The following is a 19,743-nucleotide window of genomic DNA, read 5'->3' on the forward strand; positions in this document are numbered from 1 at the left end:
GAGAGAGAGAGAGAGAGAGAGAGAGAGAGAGAGAGAGAAAAGAAAGGAGAAGAGAGAGAAAGTCTTGAATCTGAGGAGTCGGAATAATGGCAGAAAGATGGAAGTGGGTGAGCAGAAATGAAAGAAAGTACACGGCTATTGTGGTTTAAAGCGAGAACACGGAGAGAGAGAGAGGGTGCTGGGAGAAGACGAGTGCATGAAAGCTAGTGTATTAACGGCAAAGTAAAAAAAAAGCAGTCCGCGAATAAATTACCCCATCTCCCGCGGGATTACTAATGTAATTATTTGAACGAGGGTTCTCATTTCGGTGTGCAGAGGTGTGGAAGGCCTGCACAACAAAAAAAACGAGCGCAAGGAGTGCAGCACCGTTCTAGCCACTGGAAATTAACTCCCCGCCACGGGTTCCATAATTGATACGAGACACAGATACCTTTGATTGGAACAAAAGAGACAAACCAGGAGGGAAAAAGATTCTTCACCACCTTTTTTTATTTCATTTTATTTTTTTAAAGCATGCATGCATGTCTAACGGAATGAACAGAATAAAAGGAGCATAGGAGAGAGAGCGAGAGAAAGAGAGAAAGAAAGAGAGAGAGACAAAAGGGTGTGTGTGTGTGTGTGTGTGTGTGTGTGTGTGTGTGTGTGTGTGTGCGTGTGCGTGTGTGCGTGTGCGTGGTGATAGAAGAAACACGATGCACCAGGCACGGATAAGGTTTTTATTGAATTCATGTATAATCTCTCAGAAAACCAGCAGTATTCTTAAGGTTTAAGAAAGAGAGGTACTTTACATTTTACAGAGTCGTCTCCAGGAGCAACACCGTTAAAACTTCCCCAGTAGTTGGGTCTTTGTCTTTCTTTTTTGTTAGTTACAAAAAAATGGCTCATGGAAAGTCCCCAACAGTGATGGCAAAGATACAATGGGGAAATCCCGTTTAGGCGACGTAGCGTTAAGGCGAAGTGTACTAACATGGGCAAATGTACGAACGGGGTCTCCTACCGTACTGATGGGGCGACATGCAAATTTCCATTCACGCTTTTCTGCCGTGCCGATAAGGCGACATGCATATTTCCATTCATTTCCGTTCAACACACATCACATCACTCAAGTAAATCCTGGCTTTTATACTTCTTCATCGTGGCGTGTTCCGTGACAAAAGTGGCTGACAAAAGTGGCTGATCTACAAGCTCACAACGCCTCACATCCGCGACGCGTTGTGAGCTTGTAGATCTGCTATTTTCCAGGCGCAGAAACTTGCAGAATGAATGAGCGAGTCACTGTGTCAGACGTCTAGCGCAGCGCAGCGCACGTTATTTTTATTATTTAATAATCAACGTAGCCTACAATTGAAACACTTTCACAAGCCACAGTGTGGCTTAATATTCACATTAAGGGTAACAAGCAGGCACGCTGCATGCACTGCACATTATTAGAACACGTTTGCTAATGAGTGTAAATCAGTGGCTTCCTCAAAGAAAAAGAAACAAGGCGAAAAAGCGTTGGTACACTTGTATTTCGCCTAATCGCTACGTCACCTTAACGATACGTCGCCAAAACAGGACGTGCCCGATACAATACCATAAGCAGATTGTCTGAGTAGCAGAAGTACAGTTCACTTCTCTTTAGCATGCCTCGAGAAAACAAATCAAGAAATACAACAGCAACTTTTATTATTAGTATATATTTTGTCATCATAAAAAACAAGAAACACGCAACGCAGCACAGTTATCGAGGCAGACGGGCATCAAAGTGAAAAGACGCCAAAAAAGAAACGGGAAAGCGAGACCAAACGGACCACTTCTCATGAATTTTAGAGATGAAAAAGTTCTTTCCATCTTTTCTGTTTTCAACAGCAAATAGTTCCCTTTATTCTACTTCCCTTTCTTCTCCCCCCCCCCCCCCACAGACAATCCACTTTGTTTCAGAAATGCTGAAGCTCAGCAGTCTGCCGTATCTGTTCTACACTCGGTTTCAGTACGTCTTATGTACTCTACAGACAAGCACGCACATACATGCACGCGCACACACACGCACACACATACACACAAACAAACAAACAGGCAAGTACGGCACGCACATCTCATAACATGATCCATACACCGCAAAAAAAGGTGTGGGGCTGTGGCTTCTGTGAAAAAGAAAACCGCTGCCCGCTCTGATGTATGCTTGGGCGCCGGCAGCCGCGTTGCCGAACATGAGACGATCTGCAAGCTCACAGCTTGTACGCGGTCTATTCTCGTACGTGCAACACCGCCGCACGGCGGAGTATAAAAGGAAGCATTAGCAAAGACATCAGCCAAACACGATGAACGCTGATGTGAGAGGGAATGAGCAGCCACAGCCCCGGGGAGCGATCGTACATCGTGTAGGGGAGCGCAGAGATCAAAGTGTTAACATTGCATTGCGCTGAGCACAATGGGAGCGAAACCACAGACTTTCTTATTCAGAAGACCCTCATTCAGTGGGGCTTTGGAAAAAACGAAGAAGAGAAAAAAAAGATGGAAGAAAAAGAAAGGAAACAAGAACAAAGAGCGTTTAAAAAAATAACACAGGCAACTGCTTAGGGACATGAAAGAGTTAATAATCACTACAGGGGTGCAGGGAGAAGAGCAGCTTCACAGAGAGGAGATAGAATTAATCAGCATTTACATTACTGAGAGCTGGACCAAATTATAATCTTAACAACCACATATTTCGGCACACAAATATTCAACAATTTATTTTTTTTGAAAAGCATATAGCAACACCTTGGTAAACTGAGGAGGAACATTTTTTTTGTGTTTCTTTTTTTTCATTTTACATCAACAGAACCCATTTACATAGAGCGGTTACAGTACGTTTTTACTTACAGCCTCCCTCCTCACAAGGGTTCAAAGTTCATTCCCACATTGCATCCCTTCGAGATATGGCACCAAGGGAGCAACTGAGAGGCAATCACACACACACACACACACACACACAGACACACACACACACACACACACTAGGGATGGGACGATCTGAAAATGTCATATCACGATTATTGTGACAAAAGAAATCGCGATGTAAGAAATTATCGCGATAATCAAAATCCGTTATCCTGGGGCGGAACATTTGCCAAAAAATAGCAGATCGGCTATTTTTTGGGCAAAGACATTTGATAGAGAATGGGAAAAAAAGACTGTATCAAGTACGTATATTATAAGTACATTTTAGCAATTATAGAGGGTTTAAGTGGTACCGGATATGCAGCTCGGCAAATAAAAGGTGAATTGATCCCAGTGCTTGACGGAGGACGATATCACGATAAATTAAATCTCCACGATACGATTATCGTGAGAGTTTTTTATCACGATAAACGATAATATCGCGTATCGTCCCACCCCTGACACACACACTGCTCGGCGTCGTCGCCGGTGCGCAGCACTTTTACATTGTACTTCACACTGCCTATTGTCCTCCTGACATTCGCGTCTCACATTCCACAGCCTCCCAGTCCGCGACCTTGAAGTACGTTTGCCGAGGATCACGGAACATAAACCGCGGCTCAGAGCCAGAGAGTCTATTATTTGCAAATGGCGATGAGAAGGAAAGGAAGGAAGGGCTAAGGGGAAAAAAACGAGAGAAACATGGTAGAAGCTAAAGGGTTTCAAAAGAAAGGAAGCGAGGAGGAGAGAAGGGCTGAGGAATAAAAAGGAGAAGTGCATGCCATGGAGTTGCCTCTCTCTCTGTGGCGCTTCTCGGCTAGGAAGAGGCTTACCCAGGTTTGTAATGAGACCCAGGGGAGCGGTGTCAACACGTTTGACACTCTGACTCGCACACAGCCCATGGCAGAGACCTCTCGTTGCCCTCACACACACGCTTTGATCTTGCATACGCGTTCAACATTCACATGGGCGCACTCCATCGGCGCCTCCGGCCGAAAGAGGAGGAGAGAGACGGGGGCGGAGGGAGGGAGCGGTGGGGAGTGGAGCGGTATACAGTATGTGGAGAGAGAAAAGGGGCTAAATGAGGAAAAGTGATGAGAAATTAATGTTCATAAGTGGAAGTGAGCCAAGATCCTGGAAAAAAAAAATCCCAGTTGGTGACTGTTGCCGTAACGTTTGATCATCTATTCGAGTTCGGTAGACGGAACAACGCGCCATCAATCACGAGGTCACAGCCCCCATAACAGACATGGTGTCGGGTGTGTGTTGTACAGTATGTCGTTTTATCGTTGGTGAGTCCATGGCTTCATTGACGCGAGGAGGAAAACAGACCAGCAGCCAAGTCGGGGGTCCCGCTTGCTTGTCACCTCTTCAGGTCGCTAGCATAGCCAGTTCAGATTGTCAGTGCAAACAGGACATGTGTGGTTGTTCATGTGATAAGTGCCACTTTGTCCGCTTGGCTAAGCTCATCAGTCTGTGAGTCTTCAGACTCAGTGCCACAGTCGAGATACAGGAAAACGATGGCACATAAAATATGAGTAGATGCCAAGGAAAGATTGGCAGAAGCGTCCGTCTCTTGGTAAAAATGGTCCATGAGTAGGCTTGGGCAATGTACCATACTGTACTATATGTGTATGTGTGTCGTACACATACACACAAGCGCAGATAGACACACTCCTCTAAAATATGAGCCTGGAATATTTACAGATTTATCTGCTACGTCCGCCCGCCCGCCCTCCTCACCTACCTCTCCTGCTACCTTTATCCTGATTGGTGACAGGTGACTGATTGGGGCGCGGCTCCGCCAGTCATGTGGACCGGGTGGGATTGGGCAGGTCAAAGACGATGGGCGCGTTCATTGGCTGGAAGTTGACGGTGCAGGCCGAGGCGTTGACGAACGTCGTGGTGCCATCGGTCATCATGCCATAACCTAGGGAACAAATGGGCGTGTTTTCATCATCATGCCATAACCTAGGGAATAAATGGGCATGTTTTCATCATCATGCCATAACCTAGGGAATAAATGGGCGTGTTTTCATCATCATGCCATAACCTAGGGAATAAATGGGCATGTTTTCAATCAGTCACACTCAATCAGATTAGAGGTGGGACGTTCGCGAACGAATCGAGTCTTTTGAACGGCTCTTTGAAATGAACGATATGATTCGCTTCATAGTAGGGAGCCGTTCCTTTCTAATGAACAGTGATGGGAAAAGTACTCAATTTCTTTACTTAAGATTAAGAAAAAATATCAATACTGCAATCAAGTAGAAGTAGGGAATGTTAATGTACTTGAGTTAAAAGTAAAAAAGTATTGGTATCAAATTGTACTTAAAGTACCAATATTAGAACGTACTCATTATGCAGAATGTCCTGCTCCACAGGTTTTCCAATGAGTAAAATTACGAAAAATCATTCGAAAATAGCAGATCTACAAGCTCGAGCTTGTAGATCGGCTATTTTAACCCATTCAGGCCGGGAACACATTTTGCTGTTTGGGAGAGGCTTACAGTACATGTACAGTATGTAGCAACATATTTGTTTTGTAGGCTAATTTCTGATTTAGCCCTATTCTATAGGTTAGGCCTAAATGGGTTAAGGCAGGTATGTACCTATATATCTCCGAGTTATTTGTAATTATAATCAAAATCTACAAAGTAAGTAACTATAGTAACTAGAATGAACCAGTCTTTTGAACGGCTCTTTGAAAGGAACGGATCCCAGAGATCCAGCTCACTTCGAAGAGCCATAAATCCCATCTCTAAATCAGATGCTGATTTTCTTGGGGACACTTTGCATCACTTCTGGAAATAAGATCTCTCTTTTCTGTTTTTATGAACATTTTATGAGCAAGAATAAGCTAAAATAAGCTAGACTGGGACAATTTACAATTAGCAGACACTTGTCCAGAGCGAAGTGCAAGATCAGAGTAAAAGGCATGAACCCCATTGAAATCAACAGACACATGGTGAATACAATCAAAGCACATGAACTACAACATATAAATGGATTAAACAAAATGCACCACAGCATCATCTCTTATGTCTCTCGATTGTGACCTGGAAAATGTGATACAATTGTGTTACAGAGATCTCCGCTGACCTCTCTTGGTCAGTGAATACACATTTTATAATTAGAAAAGCATAACAAATCCCGGTATACTTTTTGTGAGACATTTGTGACGGCTGAATAAAGTCTTTATGTAATAAAGATCTTACAATAAGGGAAACGTAAGGATTATTTTTACATATTTTTAAAGTATTTTAACTGGCAATATTAAATGTGAACTGTAACAAGCAGCAAGCACTGGACACAGCAAGTGGTGTAAAGTAACAGTGAGGTATTTTTACTTTACTGTATTTCCAGTTTTCCGTACTTCTACTCCACTACATCTCAGAGGCAAATATTGTACTTTGACTCCACTAAAATTATTTGAAAACTTGATTTACTGTCACTTTGTAGATTTGGATTATTATTACTAATTAACCACTTCAGACCCATGTACATTTCTGCCATTCGAAAATAGACAACCTACCAGCGCAGAATATGTCGCGATGCGACACATTGTGCGCTTGTAGATGTGCTATTTTCAAATGATTAGAATACATTTCATATATTTGAAAACATGGGGACATGTCAGAATCCCACCTAGACGGAACGATATCTGGGCTGGCCTCGCGTAGCCCTGCAGCAGCCGGGTGCGGAGGGCTGGTTCCTGGGAAAACCGCGGTCGGGGGGTCGCCGAAAGATGGCGGCCCCCCCTCCGGAAGCGCACTTCATGTTTGTGAACAGCTGATTCTGGGTCAGGGTCTCGTAAGTATAGCAGAGCGGCTGTATGACTGCGATCTATTGAGTCAACCCTCGATCCAACCTTGGTCCAGAACGTGGCCCCCCGACGCCTCCTGACGTTAAGCTAATCACTTTTGTTGCACACTAGGGCTGTGATGGCCATTAATTCTCATACAAATAATTGCGATCAAGGCTTGACAGGCTTGCCCAACACGTAGAGCTACGTTCAGGATGGTGCCATGTCCAGCACAGCTTCTGTTCTACCTTGATCTGATGCCTAAACATGCATCATATTAATAGTTCATTGTCTTCAGTTCAAACATGCTTATGCTTTTTGCACTAAATGAAATATTTTTTGAGATTTGCATGTTTATTTATTTAGACTTTTATGATATTTTATAATATATTAATATAATAGATCTTGTATAGCTTCTGAGAACTCTGCATGCTGCTTCCAATACCTACTAATGGCAATAAAGCATTTTAACAAGAGATTTCATGAAAATCTCTCTCATAATATCACATAATGATAAATATTCAATAAAGGGATTGTTAACTAAGGGAGCATCCAGAGGGATCTTACAAGCACGGAATACAGAATGAATCTGTCTGTAATTAGAAATAATAAACAAATATGCATGTCCTGAGAGAAAGAAGTTTGTTTTTAGCCCTACTACTGTAGCACTGGGGCTCTAAGGACCAGCCGACAGGATTATAGCTGTCGGCCGGGCGGCCTGTCTGTCTGTCCATCCCTCCCACTTTGGTCCAAACAAATATCTTGGAAAGTACTGGCATGATTGCCATGACATTTGCCCCAGACCAACATTTGGTCACACCGTGGTGGTCTTTCCTCTAGTGCCGTCCTTAGGTCAAAAGCATTTTTTAAATTATGGTACTTTTTAAGTTTAAAGCTTATTTTGCTGTTGCTTACAATATGTGTTGATCCTGCAGTGAACATAGAATATCCACCCATAAAATATATACGGTATGCACAGACCAAAACAATGTTAAAATAAAAAACTGTTGCAGCGATAATAATAAAGTGATAAAGTGTAAATGGAAACAACAGCAAAGTCTGTGTCAATTTTGAATAACCTTACAGAGTGTGCAAAAGCAATATCAATATAGAGACACTTTAGGGTTGTCTACAGACTATACATACATGCAGCAGAAGGCTGGCCAATGTATACTGTATACATCGTGCAGAAGCATGAAATATTGAGTGCTGAACTGTAGCAATTCTGATGCAACGCAATACATGCAATAGCAGCCAGTATTCTTGTGGTGGGTTGTCCCTTTGCATTAGGCCCACTTTTCTTTAGTCTGTCAGCCAGCTGTACTGGTTCTGCTGCCGCGTCCTACTTGTGAACCCATCATTAGCATTTACTGGCCTCAAACATGATTCCTGTAAAGCCCCTATCATAGTCCAAGGTGAAGAGCTATCCACCGCAAATTTTTGGTGTAAAGCTATCCACCTCAAGTCAGAAAATAAGTGGAGGACATCATAGTCAGTCACGGTGAAGTCCTATTCACCGTGACTGTCTGGTCTAGATCGACCAATCAGTGAACGGGGTGAAGAGCCTATCTGTCTGAAAGTAAAAACAGAGAGATGTGTCGGGACCATAGAGTTATAATAAGAATAGAGAGGACACCAGAATCTCCGCCCATCCACTTGCATTGAGTTGCTCACCCAGCGCATGAAGCGTACTTCCGCGTTTGAAACGCCTCTGAAACGTGACGTAGTGGGGCTTCTATTTGGCTTCTGAGCCAATCGCGACGGTCGGGGGCGTGGTCTGAGAGCGAGAAACGGGGAGGCGGGGGTAGCGGGGGGCTATCTGCCTCAAGTGTTCCTGTAGTGTAGACACATACAAGCCATTTTGCGTCATAGTTTGTGTTCATGGACGCGCTGGGGCTCTAATTCACGAACGAGCATTTCCGGTATGAACGCGCGTCAATTCGGAATCTCCTCAGCGGAGCTGATTGTTGACATCAGGCTGTTCCGGAGGAAATCGGCACAAGCACTGACTCATTGTGACATCACTTCATAAAAGGCTCTGACATCACGTACGCCACAGACAAACAGATTAGAGCCCTGCAAGCCCGACGGGACCCGACCAGGGCCCGGCCCGGCCTGCCAAAACGGGCCGGGCTTGGGCTCGTTTAGAAACTCACCAACTGGCCTAGGGCCGGGCCCGGGCTCAGAACCATGCTCGGAACATTTCGCGCTGTGAATTTCACACATGACGTCTCTGTGTGTGCGCTTAGCTAGAATGGAGTGTGGTGTGTGTGAGTGAGTGCTGCCTGCCTGCCTCCCATAGCCTTCTAGGCTAATAGCCTTCTAGGCTATGGGTTCTATCCGTATCTATAGCAACACGGCTCTGATTGGTCGTGACATGAGTACATTAGCCAATGGAGAGCCGCAACGAGCCGAGGGCTTGACAGCTTTTCTTCTCACACACTCACACAAGTCTACTCTGCGTACACAGCGAGACTAGAAAATTAGGAGCACTACTGTAGTTTCACCCATTTCACCGTCATTTCTCAAATAAATCGCCCTGTAATGATTCCCCGACCTCCCGAGTCCCGTATCAGTTACGGGATGCGTGCGTGCGTCTTTACTCTTTAGTACTGGACGATACTCTGTATTTTACGAGATGGCTTGTAACCACGGGCGGCAAGCTGACAATAATATCAATATCTAATTGCTGTGAAGATATACAGTAACATAACAAACTTGCTGTGCTGTTGTGTTGTGTTGACTTCTTTCTTTTAATCAGAGCGCAAGACGAGCACAGCTATAGTATAGAGGGCTGTACATACGTCTCTCAGTCTCCGTCCTATCCGACCATAGTTTTCGTCGGAAAGTTTCGACTTTCTGAGGTGCGTGCAGCTTTCCGAACTCAAATTAGGAGTAATCCTTTTCAGAAGTTGCAAGAGATGTCATTTTGTAGTTGAACTGGACCTTTCCGACGCAAATTTCTCCCCTTGAGAGTGTAGCTGTAGCAGCGCGCAGCAGTGAAAGCCACGCACACAAATAATTAATTAAATAATAAGGTGACGGGCTTCGGGCCGGGCTCGGGCTTTAAATAGCGGCACCAAACGGGCCACGGGCCGGGCCTGGACTGAAGTCCACGGGCCAGGGCCGGGCCCGGGCCCACATTTTAGGCCCGTGCAGGGCTCTAAAACAGATACAGATATCTCCATATATGGGCATAAAAGGGATGCAGACAGACAGATACAGATATCTCCATATATGAGCATAAATGGACACAGGCAAACAGATGGTCAATACGGGTCCTACAGAGATCTCCATATATGGGCATAAAATGGACGCTTAGACAGATAACTCCAATTATGGGCATAACATGGACGTAGACAGACATATCTCCATATATGGGCATAAATGGACACATGCAAACAGATGGTCAAAACGGATCCTATGACAACGGGTATAATGGGGTTTGCATTAAAGGGCGGGGCATTCAATCCCTATTTACATTGTTCCTTCCGGCGGCCGAGCTTCTAGTATAATATAATGTGAATAAAGTGATTATCTTCATAATAATCATTCGGCTAAGATTAGGATTATCATCATAATTCTATCTACCTATTTCATCTAACCCCAAGAGAAGAAATCCAAGATTTTGAGATTATCATATAATCTAAATTCTGTACCACTGCAGAAGTCGATAGCCGATAAGATCTCTGCACCCAGGACCCCACTCGTCCTCCCAACCAGCTACCTAAGTAATAAGGAATATAATATTATCTTTGTATTAGCATACATGGTCATTGTTTGGAGAAAAAAAAAAAAAAAAAAAAAACATTTTTATACTGTATAAAGAAAATAGTTATTTAAAAAAAGGGTTTATTTTCCCTTTCTTTTAAAGGGAATCTCTAGAACCCTTAACAAATTGATAAACAGGGATGGTTTCGGCCTCTTTCTCCTGATATGAATATGATCTAGTTACTAATCTGGTTCTCTCCGACGAGGGACCGGTGCCCCTGGGGCTCTGCGCTGACCGGCTAACCCCCCCAAAAAAGCAGCCCTCTGCCTATGGAGAGGACCTTTCTGCCTCTGCTGGCCTGGATGGGATTTTGATAAGCAATGAGCACGCACAGTCAAATCCTAGGTGTATCCTGAAAGTGTACCAAGTCGTACCCAAAAGGATCCATTCGGGTAAATCCTCTGCTACTATCCCAGCTAGGCGATCAGAGAGCTCTGACTACAGATACGTCTGTCGACATCTAGGCTCAAAGTCGGGAATAAAACTGGGTGTAAAAACTTCAGTAGCTGTTTTTCGTTCCAGACTTATTGGTTCGAAGGAGATCTATGATCATCCGGAAACCCGAGACTAATCCTCAACCATCGAATATATTGTCGCGAGGGTTATTTTAATTAATACCCTACTTGATCATCATACTACAGCAGGGGTCTTCAAACGTTTTCAGGCCAAGGACCCCTTAGTTGAGAGAGAGATGAAGCAGGGACCCCCACTACCTTATCATAGATTCCACATAGTTTAATTGTTTGACAGGACCCCCTGTAGTAACTCTGAGGATGCCCTAGGGTAGCCTCGCAAGCCATCCCGAGCTACGTCATCACCAATGTGCTTCCTTTCTCGGTCTGGTGTCCCTCCCATTGAGCCTCTTTATTAGCAATTTTTTTCTAATTTCCAATCAAAAGGCTGCATTTCAAGCGAACCCGCCTCACACCGCTCCTGATTGGTCGAGCGGCTGCTACAGCTCTCGCATTTTGACAACAAACATGGCGGACCCCATGTCCGATGCGAGTTCACAAAACGCAAATAAAAGCTGCATTAAGCGAAGTTTTATCTGAAATCAACGGCATCTCATAACTTAAAAACTAACAACAGTTTGCACCTTTGGAATTTCTGTCTGAAAAAGACGTATTTGTTCACCCGACGAGGTTTTGATGCGCTGATGACTACTGACTGGACCTGTCAGTCAAAGTGAGTAACTACGTCATTGCGTAATGCATTGTCTACGGAGGACTCCCAGACTCTCCCCTGGGAGAGTCTGGCTGTTGCGAGGCTAGCCCTAGGGGTCCCGGACCCCCTGTTGAAGACCCCTGCACTACAGTGTAACACAAAAGTAGCAGATCTGCAAGCTTGAGCTTGTAGATGTGCTACTTTTGCTATTTTTGAATTTTAATCCTATAAAGTAACAGTTATGGACATGATGAGGTATCCACCCGACAGAGACCATATCTGTCGGTCTGTCCGAGTGTTTCTCCTCAGTGGCTGGAGCAATTGATCTGAATCTGCATGACCATTAGCATACGAACACACGTACATAACTGCGAAGCCCATTTGTCACTTTCACAAATCGTATGCTGTATATTAGCATTTTTATCGTGTATCTTTTCTGCATCTAGCATGAGGCATATACACTTTTGGTGTCTGTCTGAGTGTCTGGCCCTGTTACAGCGCCACCAGAAGGCAGGTTTGAGTAAAACTCATTTTTGCACAGTACTCCTACAGATTTTGTCCAAAAATCATGCAGATCGGTACACAGTATCTCTAAAGCCATTAAACGAAACGGGTAGGCTATTTCTTACATTGGTGCTCCTACATATTGTCATGCAAGCACCAGATAAAGTTACTTTCCATCCCTCATATCGACGTTGTCGGGTGGAAACCTCGTATCTCCAAGTTTCAAATGTGTCCGTTCTTTCGCAAAGTAAAGTCCCGCTTCATCATACAAGGCCGTCACACAAAAGTAGTGAAAACAGCAGATCTACAAGCACACAACGCCTCGAGGCGTTGTGTGCACAGTGCTTTGAACGGGTAAGGGCTAGTAGTCTAATATAGGGTCAAATCACTCAGTGAATTGTGTAACATCATCATCTCTACAAGCAAATGGATTTATTTTGCCGGTCTTGTTCTCTCCAAACAAAAATAATAATTTTGCACACGCTCTGTTTTAAATGAACGCTGAGGATTTTGCTGCATACTGAATGCCACAGTATACGGTGGACATTCACAGTCAAATCCATAGCAACAACTGAATGGAGTGTTACGAATGGAACCAGATGGACCTGGAACTTCCAACAGTGAACAAAGGGCACAAAAGGACCCTCCATTTGTACAGTCTTCTGACTTCAATTAACCACTTAAACCCTGTACTTGGTTGACTGGAGAACCCCCAGGGTTCTATTACTAGTGGCTTTTCTGTTTTCACTCTATATTAAATGTCTTTGCTGAAAATAGCAGATCTAGAAGCTCACAATGCATCGCAACACGACACATTGTGAGCTTGTAGATCTGCTATTTTTTGTAGTTTTCCAGTTTGACCCACAATACAAATTCTGGGGTTTAAGTCAGGGGTCTTCAACAGGGGGTCCGGGACCCCTAGGGGGTCCTCAGAGTTACTACAGGGGGGCTGCCAAATCTTTGTGTGATCCAGTAGGATAATTCTTTTAAATGAACAACTTGGAGCCTCGCATCCCTAATCTGAGGAGAACTTTATCCAAAAATAGCAGATCTACAAGGCAAATAGGTTTGGTGTAGAGGTAAAAAAGAGCACACCAAGTACAAAGTGAAATGTCAAATTTACAAAGCATCGACGATTTAAGTGGTTAAATGTCTGGGGAAAAAAACCACATTAACACAAATCCAACAGAGACTGATGACAGTGCTGTCAAACAAGTCTAGGAATCTATCTATGAAATCGATGAAAATCTACATCACACATTTATATAACTAGAAGCTGGGCCGCCGTCGGCGACCTGGCCAACTCGGAACAATGTAAATAGGGAATGAATGCCCCGCCCTTTAATGCAAACCCCATTATACCTGTTGTCATAGGACCCGTTTTGACCATCTGTTTGCCTGTGTCCATTTATGCCCATATATGGAGATATCTGTTATCTGTCTGTCTGTCAGCGTCCATTTTATGTCCATATATGGAGATCACTGCAGATATAGTTCTGGGTCCATTTTATGCCCATATATGCCCATATATGGAGATATCTGTCTATTTGCGTCCATTTCACGCCCATATATGGAGATCTCTGAATCTGTCTGTCTGTGTCCCTTTATGCCCGTATATGGAGATCTTTGTGATTCTGCGTAAATTTTATGCCCATATATGCCATTTGCGTCCATTTTATGCCCATTTATGGAGATCTCTGTATCCGTCTGTCTGTGTGTCTGTCTGTGTCCCTTTATGCCCGTATATGGAGATCTTTGTGATTCTGCGTAAATTTTATGCCCATATATGCCATTTGCGTCCATATAGTTCTGGGTCCATTTTATGCCCATATATGCCCATATATGGAGATATCTGTCTATTTGCGTCCATTTCACGCCCATATATGGAGATCTCTGAATCTGTCTGTCTGTGTCCCTTTATCCATTTTATGCCCATATATGGGGGCATTCATTTTATGCCCATATATGGAGAACGCGCGTGCCCGTGGGACGAACGGTTCTCATATGGGGGCATTCATTTTATGCCCATATATGGAGAACGCGCGTGCCCGTGGGACGAACGGTTCTCGAGATACGCGGATTACCTACATACATACACACTCACAGAGATTTTTTGTTGACTCATGTGGCGTACGTGATGTCAGAGCCTTTTATGAAGTGATGTCACAATGAGTCAGAGCTTTCGCCGATCAACCCCGCATAAGGAGATTCCGAACGTTTCGCGCCGGTTCGGGAAAACCGCGCGCCGGGTCGGGTCGAGGCGCGGCACTGCACTCCGTGCCGCGGCGGGGAACGCGCGTGCCGAATCTGAAGCCGGTGGGACGAACGGTTCTTGAGATACGCGGATTACAGACAGACACACACGCAGACAGACAGAGACTTCTCGCATTTATAGATAGATAATGTAGAAGGGGTCGCTGCTTCATCTCTCTCTCAGCTAAGGGGACCTTGACCTGAAAACGCGTTGAAGACCTCTGGTTTTAACTCGTTGGGTGCAAGTCCCGATAGTCACGAGAATTTCCCTATGTAGTTCACTGCCTTTCTTCTATTACCTTTTAACGTGGCCGCGAGAATATCCATCGAGCACGATCGGACTCCAACCATGAATCGTGCGTGTTTACGTTGTCCACAGCTTCAAAATAAATACAAACTTTGAAAAACCGACCATCCGTTCAAGAACTAGCTCCTGTGTTGTATAAACAGTGAGTGAATGGAACCATCCCATAGCTCGGAAGGATCTGCTTCCGGTTGCCGGTTGCCATGGTAATAGTGCAGTGATCAAATGGGTCCGTGAAGAAACCGCTCAGAGAGGTTTAGTTCCGCTTTTTTAGTTCCGGTTTTCGATAAAAAAAATACATTTTATTAATGCTTATTAAATTCTCTGGATTATCGGGCAGGGAGCTACATATAAAGGGTTATTCTTGGCAGGGACTGTGTTAAGTGGTTAAGTGTACAGCGTACCTTCGTGGATGTGTCCAAAGATGTGCAGCTTGGGCTGGACTCTCCTCTGCACTGTGTTGAGCAGCTCCATGCAGCCCACGCGCTGCATCTTCTTAGGGACCCAGTCCAGGAAGCCTGGACACAACAACAACACATCACACATCATCACATTAACTACCACAGAGTTCCCCAATTAGTTTTCCCCAAGGGCGTTCCCGCTACTCCAGCGACAGTTCAGATATCGTCGTTGTCGGGTGAAAATCTTTTATGTCCAAAACCGTTCGTTTTGCATTTATCATTTTAAAAATGATTTAAACTAGTGAAAACAGCCGATCTACAAGCACACAACGCCTCGCACCGTGAGGCATTGTGTGCTTGTAGATCTGCTGTTTTCACTACTTGTGTGAGACTGCCTTGAATGATGAAGCAGGGCTTTACTTTGCGAAAGAACGTACACATTTGGAGATACAAGGTTTCCACCTGACAACGACGATATACTAGTGTTGTTGCTGCTCTTATACCACCATTATTACTGGGGTTGGTGGGGGCCAGACAGTAGCCCCCTGCGGGCCGCAAATGGCCCGCTGGCCGCCTATTGGGGAATCCTGAACTACCACTTCACACAGAACCAGTGGTGGAAAGTAACTAAAGTAAATGTTGAGGTATTTTTTTTACTTTAACACATATGGTGCCAACCCCGAGTTTCCCGAGTTTGATTTCAAATAGACCGCTGTGCCAACCCCGAGTTTCCCGAGTTTGGGTTTAATTACTTAATTAGGTTAATTACACTCTCCCCCATCTTGTGACAAATTTTGGTGCTTCTGTGATTAAAAAAAAGTCAGAAATCACATATTCAACAAGTGATGTGAGCAAAAACAAATACAAATGCTTCCCATGAACCACAATATTGCTAAACTATGGCTCAAATGGCTCAAATATCTAACTTCATTACTCGCTCTAAACCAGAAATGCATTTCACTGCTTTGAACTGCTTTCCGTGCATTAGGCTAGTCAATTGCACCTTTATTACACACGATGGCGCTATTGTCAGATTAGTCAAAGCCCTGTTGTGTGAAACCAATGGATTGAATCCAGGGTGTTTCCCCCAGGTCAAAACAATAACTCTAGATCACGGGCTGCTATGCAGCCCTGGAATTAGTCGGTCGCGGTGACAAACAACATATTCTTCCTCATAATCATCGTCATCACAACTAACTCTAGTGCTATCACGGGCTGCTGTGAATGTCCTGGCATTAGTGGGTCACTGTGACAAACATTTTCTACTTCATCAGTCATCACAACAATGTCAAAAGACGGTGGCGCTACAGCAGCAGCTAGACAATCTACTTTTGCGTTCCTTCGACCCTGGAATACAAAACAAACAGCCACGATCAAAGGAAGAATCCATCGCCTGAACCTATATAATGGAGTCTAAAACATACCTGTTTGAGCGAGTTGTAGTCGGACATTTGTCACAGAGAGAGAGAGAGCGAGAGACCTCGGAGCAGAATGCAATATGTACGCGTCCATAGTGGAGCCATCGGACGGCGGCCTCTCCTCACTGTGGATCGCGTTCTTGTCTGGTTCCAACTTCAACTACGGAGGTAATCCGACTCAGCGCAACAGCGCAACACCGCGACCGCGGGTTGACCCACTGAGCCCTGGACGAGTGGACATGATGATCGAGCCCTATGAGAGAGCCCTATACAGCCAATACAGCATTCTGCCCCGAGGCCTGACACTGAGTCGGAGGTTTCTGTGAGCCAGAACCGGAGCCAGAACCACCAGAGGCGGACCCGGTCGCTTCTCCCCAGCTGGCTGCGGGGACGGCCCGCAGCCCACACACAGGCCCCGTCGTGAACGTGCCAAACCAGCAGCTCGTTAGGTAAATGTTTCTTTCTTTCTCCCCCCCCCCCCTTCTGTTTCTGAAGTTGTATTTGTATCGCGAACTGCCGGTATAGTAGTGATCCACGATTACATTTAGAATGTATCTATTCAATCATTCACAGATGTCGGAGAGTCCATTCAGCTCTCAGAATATATATATATATATATATATATATATATATATATATAGCCTATATATAATCGTCAGATGAATCAATGTATGTTTTATAATCTAAGTTGCTCTGGGTAGGATAAATGTGTCTTCTAAACCCCTAAAATTTTAGGCTAAAGGTGTAAATTGATTTGTGCTTTTTTCCCCCTCCCATCTGTTATTTATTTAGACTCAGAATCAGACGATACTGTTGGAGATAATGATGATGACCATCATGTGTCACGTGATGCCCCTGAAGGTAAGATTATTGTTTAGTAAAACGGTTATTGTGGTTTGTGTGTGTGTGAGAGAGAGAGAGGAGGGGGGAGGAAGAGAGAGAGAAAATGTTTTCTCTTGGGGGGTGTGTGTGTGTGTGTGTGTGTGTGTGTGTGTGTGTGTGTGTGTGTGTGTGTGTGTGTGTGTGTGTGTGTGTGTGAGAGAGAGAGAAAGAGGGAGGGAGGAGAGAAATGAAGGAGAGGGAGGGAGGGAGGGATAGAAAGAAAATGTATTGTGTGTGTGTGTGTGTGTGTGTGTGTGTGTGTGTGTGTGTGTGTGTGTGTGTGTGTGTGTGTGTGTGTGTGTGTGAAAGAGAGAGAGGGCGGGAGGGATAGGGAGAGAGAAAGAGGGAGGGAGGAGAGAAATGAAGGAGAGAGAGAGAGGGAGGGAGGGATAGAAAGAAAGTGTGTGTGTGTGTGTGTGTGTGTGTGTGTGTGTGTGTGTGTGTGTGTGTGTGTGTGTGTGTGTGTGTGTGTGTCTGTGTGTGTGTGTGTGTGTGTGTGTGTGTGTGTGTGTGTGTGTGTGTGTGTGTGTGTGTGTGTGTGTGTGGGATAGAGGAAATGTATTTTATTGTGTGAGAGAGAGAGAGGGATAGAGAACATGTATTGTGGTGTGTGTGTGTGTGTGTGTGTGTGTGTGTGTGTGTGTGTGTGTGTGTGTGTGTGTGTGTGTGTGTGTGTGTGCGCGCGTGCGTGTGAGACACATTGTATTGTAAATGGATTTTATTTTTCTATATTTATAGGTAGTGGTTCGTGCAGAGGAGCCTACTGACTTCCCTTTGGAGAACTGAAAACTTTCCTTGCCCGCTGTTTCTGACCGGCCTCATCTCAACTCACACGTGCACGCACGCAGCCTCTGAACTGTGAACACTCACGCAGCCTCTGAACTGTGAACATGCACACGCACACGAGCACGCATGCAGACTCTGAACTGTGAACGTGCACACATACAGGCGCACGCATGCACGCGCGCACACGCACAATGTGAGAAACAATGTGAACAAGCCAGAGAAACACTGAACTAGCAAGAATACACTTGATTGAAAACGGTAAAGAAACAAAATAAAAAACACTTATTTGTCTTATTCTTTTGTATTTCTTTGAAGGAAAAATACTGTAAATACAATATTGAAGTCATTGAAGTCAAAGCTAAAAAGATCAAGTGAGTTTTCAGCCTGATACAGTATCATTCACTAAAAGCTGTTTTTCTCAAAACAAGGTCTAAAAAGGGGTCATTTTTGGCCGCTTTTTTTTGTCTGTCTGGCCTATAAATACAGAAGCGAACATCGTAGAAACATGGTTCTTGGACCGGGTGAAACTAGAGAATCTCCTCTTTCATTCGGTGTGTTGTGTGATTTTGTCACGATAAAACTGAATGCTGAGGCTGTCTTCGAAGTTGGTCAAAAACATGGCAAGAGCACAGTACAGACAGAAATAAGCCATGGCAACAGATGTGTTAATAGTGTACTGGAGTGTTTCCGATCCCGAATGTTTCCTGAGTGTTTCTACATTGCAGTATTTTCCTTTTTTTTTATCCACCTGTTTCCGCGGGAGTTTACTGGAGATTATTTGGACCTGTTTGGACCACACTTCCGGTTTAACAGCAGACATACAGTACAAGCTCACGTCGTGTCGCAGATGCAACCGTTATGAGCTTGTAGATCACACTCGGCTGCGGCGCCGGAAGCTCGGTACAGCGTCTGCGCAATGCACTATGGGGCGTTGGAAACTCGTGGATATACTTTATTAAGTCAGCCAACATGTAACATATCCTTTAAATAATAATTTCATTGTCATTGTTCATATTTTTTACATGTCATGTCCCTGTATAGACATTTTGACCAATTTATTTTCTTTTTTTTAACACGTGAAAAAACCATCACCTACAAAACAAAAAGAACTACGTCACGAGTCACGACACAGAGACAACAAAAGACAAAATAAAACGAAACACAGTTCATGTTCACATACTAACATAGACCCACACATTTACACAGAAAATAAAACTAATAATAATAAAAAGGGGACTGGCTTTGTCATGTCATAGAAAATGAAAATACATAAAATAAAGAGGATTTTTTTCTACATTGCAGTATTGATACTTCAACAAAAAGCTCTGATGCCTGACAGCGTGTCGCGGGTTCGAGTCCCAATCCCGACGACCTTTGCTGCGTGTCTCTCCCCATCTCTCTCTCCCTGTTTCCTGTCAGTTCCTGTCCTATCAATAATGGCATAAAACCCCCAAAACAAAAACCACTGATCATACAACAACGGCTACACACACACACACACACGCACGCACACGCACACACACACACACACACACACACACACACACACG

At 44.3% G+C, this 19,743-nt stretch overlaps 1 protein-coding gene across 2 annotated transcripts in view; it reads right to left on the reverse strand.

The window, feature by feature from the left end:
- Positions 1–4,712: 4,712 nt before the first annotated feature.
- Positions 4,713–19,743, reverse strand: part of mpped1 (metallophosphoesterase domain containing 1) — a gene marked incomplete at both ends in the record, with an annotated part of 149,285 nt that continues 134,254 nt past the window's right edge. For both annotated transcript variants that reach the window (XM_080754596.1, XM_080754595.1), the window contains 2 exons: positions 4,713–4,834; positions 15,111–15,224. In XM_080754596.1, the coding sequence (XP_080610722.1) occupies positions 4,713–4,834; positions 15,111–15,224 (236 nt within the window). The remainder of the gene's footprint in view (positions 4,835–15,110; positions 15,225–19,743) is intronic.

This window comes from Nannobrachium achirus, assembly GCF_963921795.1.
Source record: "Nannobrachium achirus genome assembly, chromosome: 23".
Classification (NCBI taxonomy): Eukaryota; Metazoa; Chordata; class Actinopteri; order Myctophiformes; family Myctophidae; genus Nannobrachium; species Nannobrachium achirus.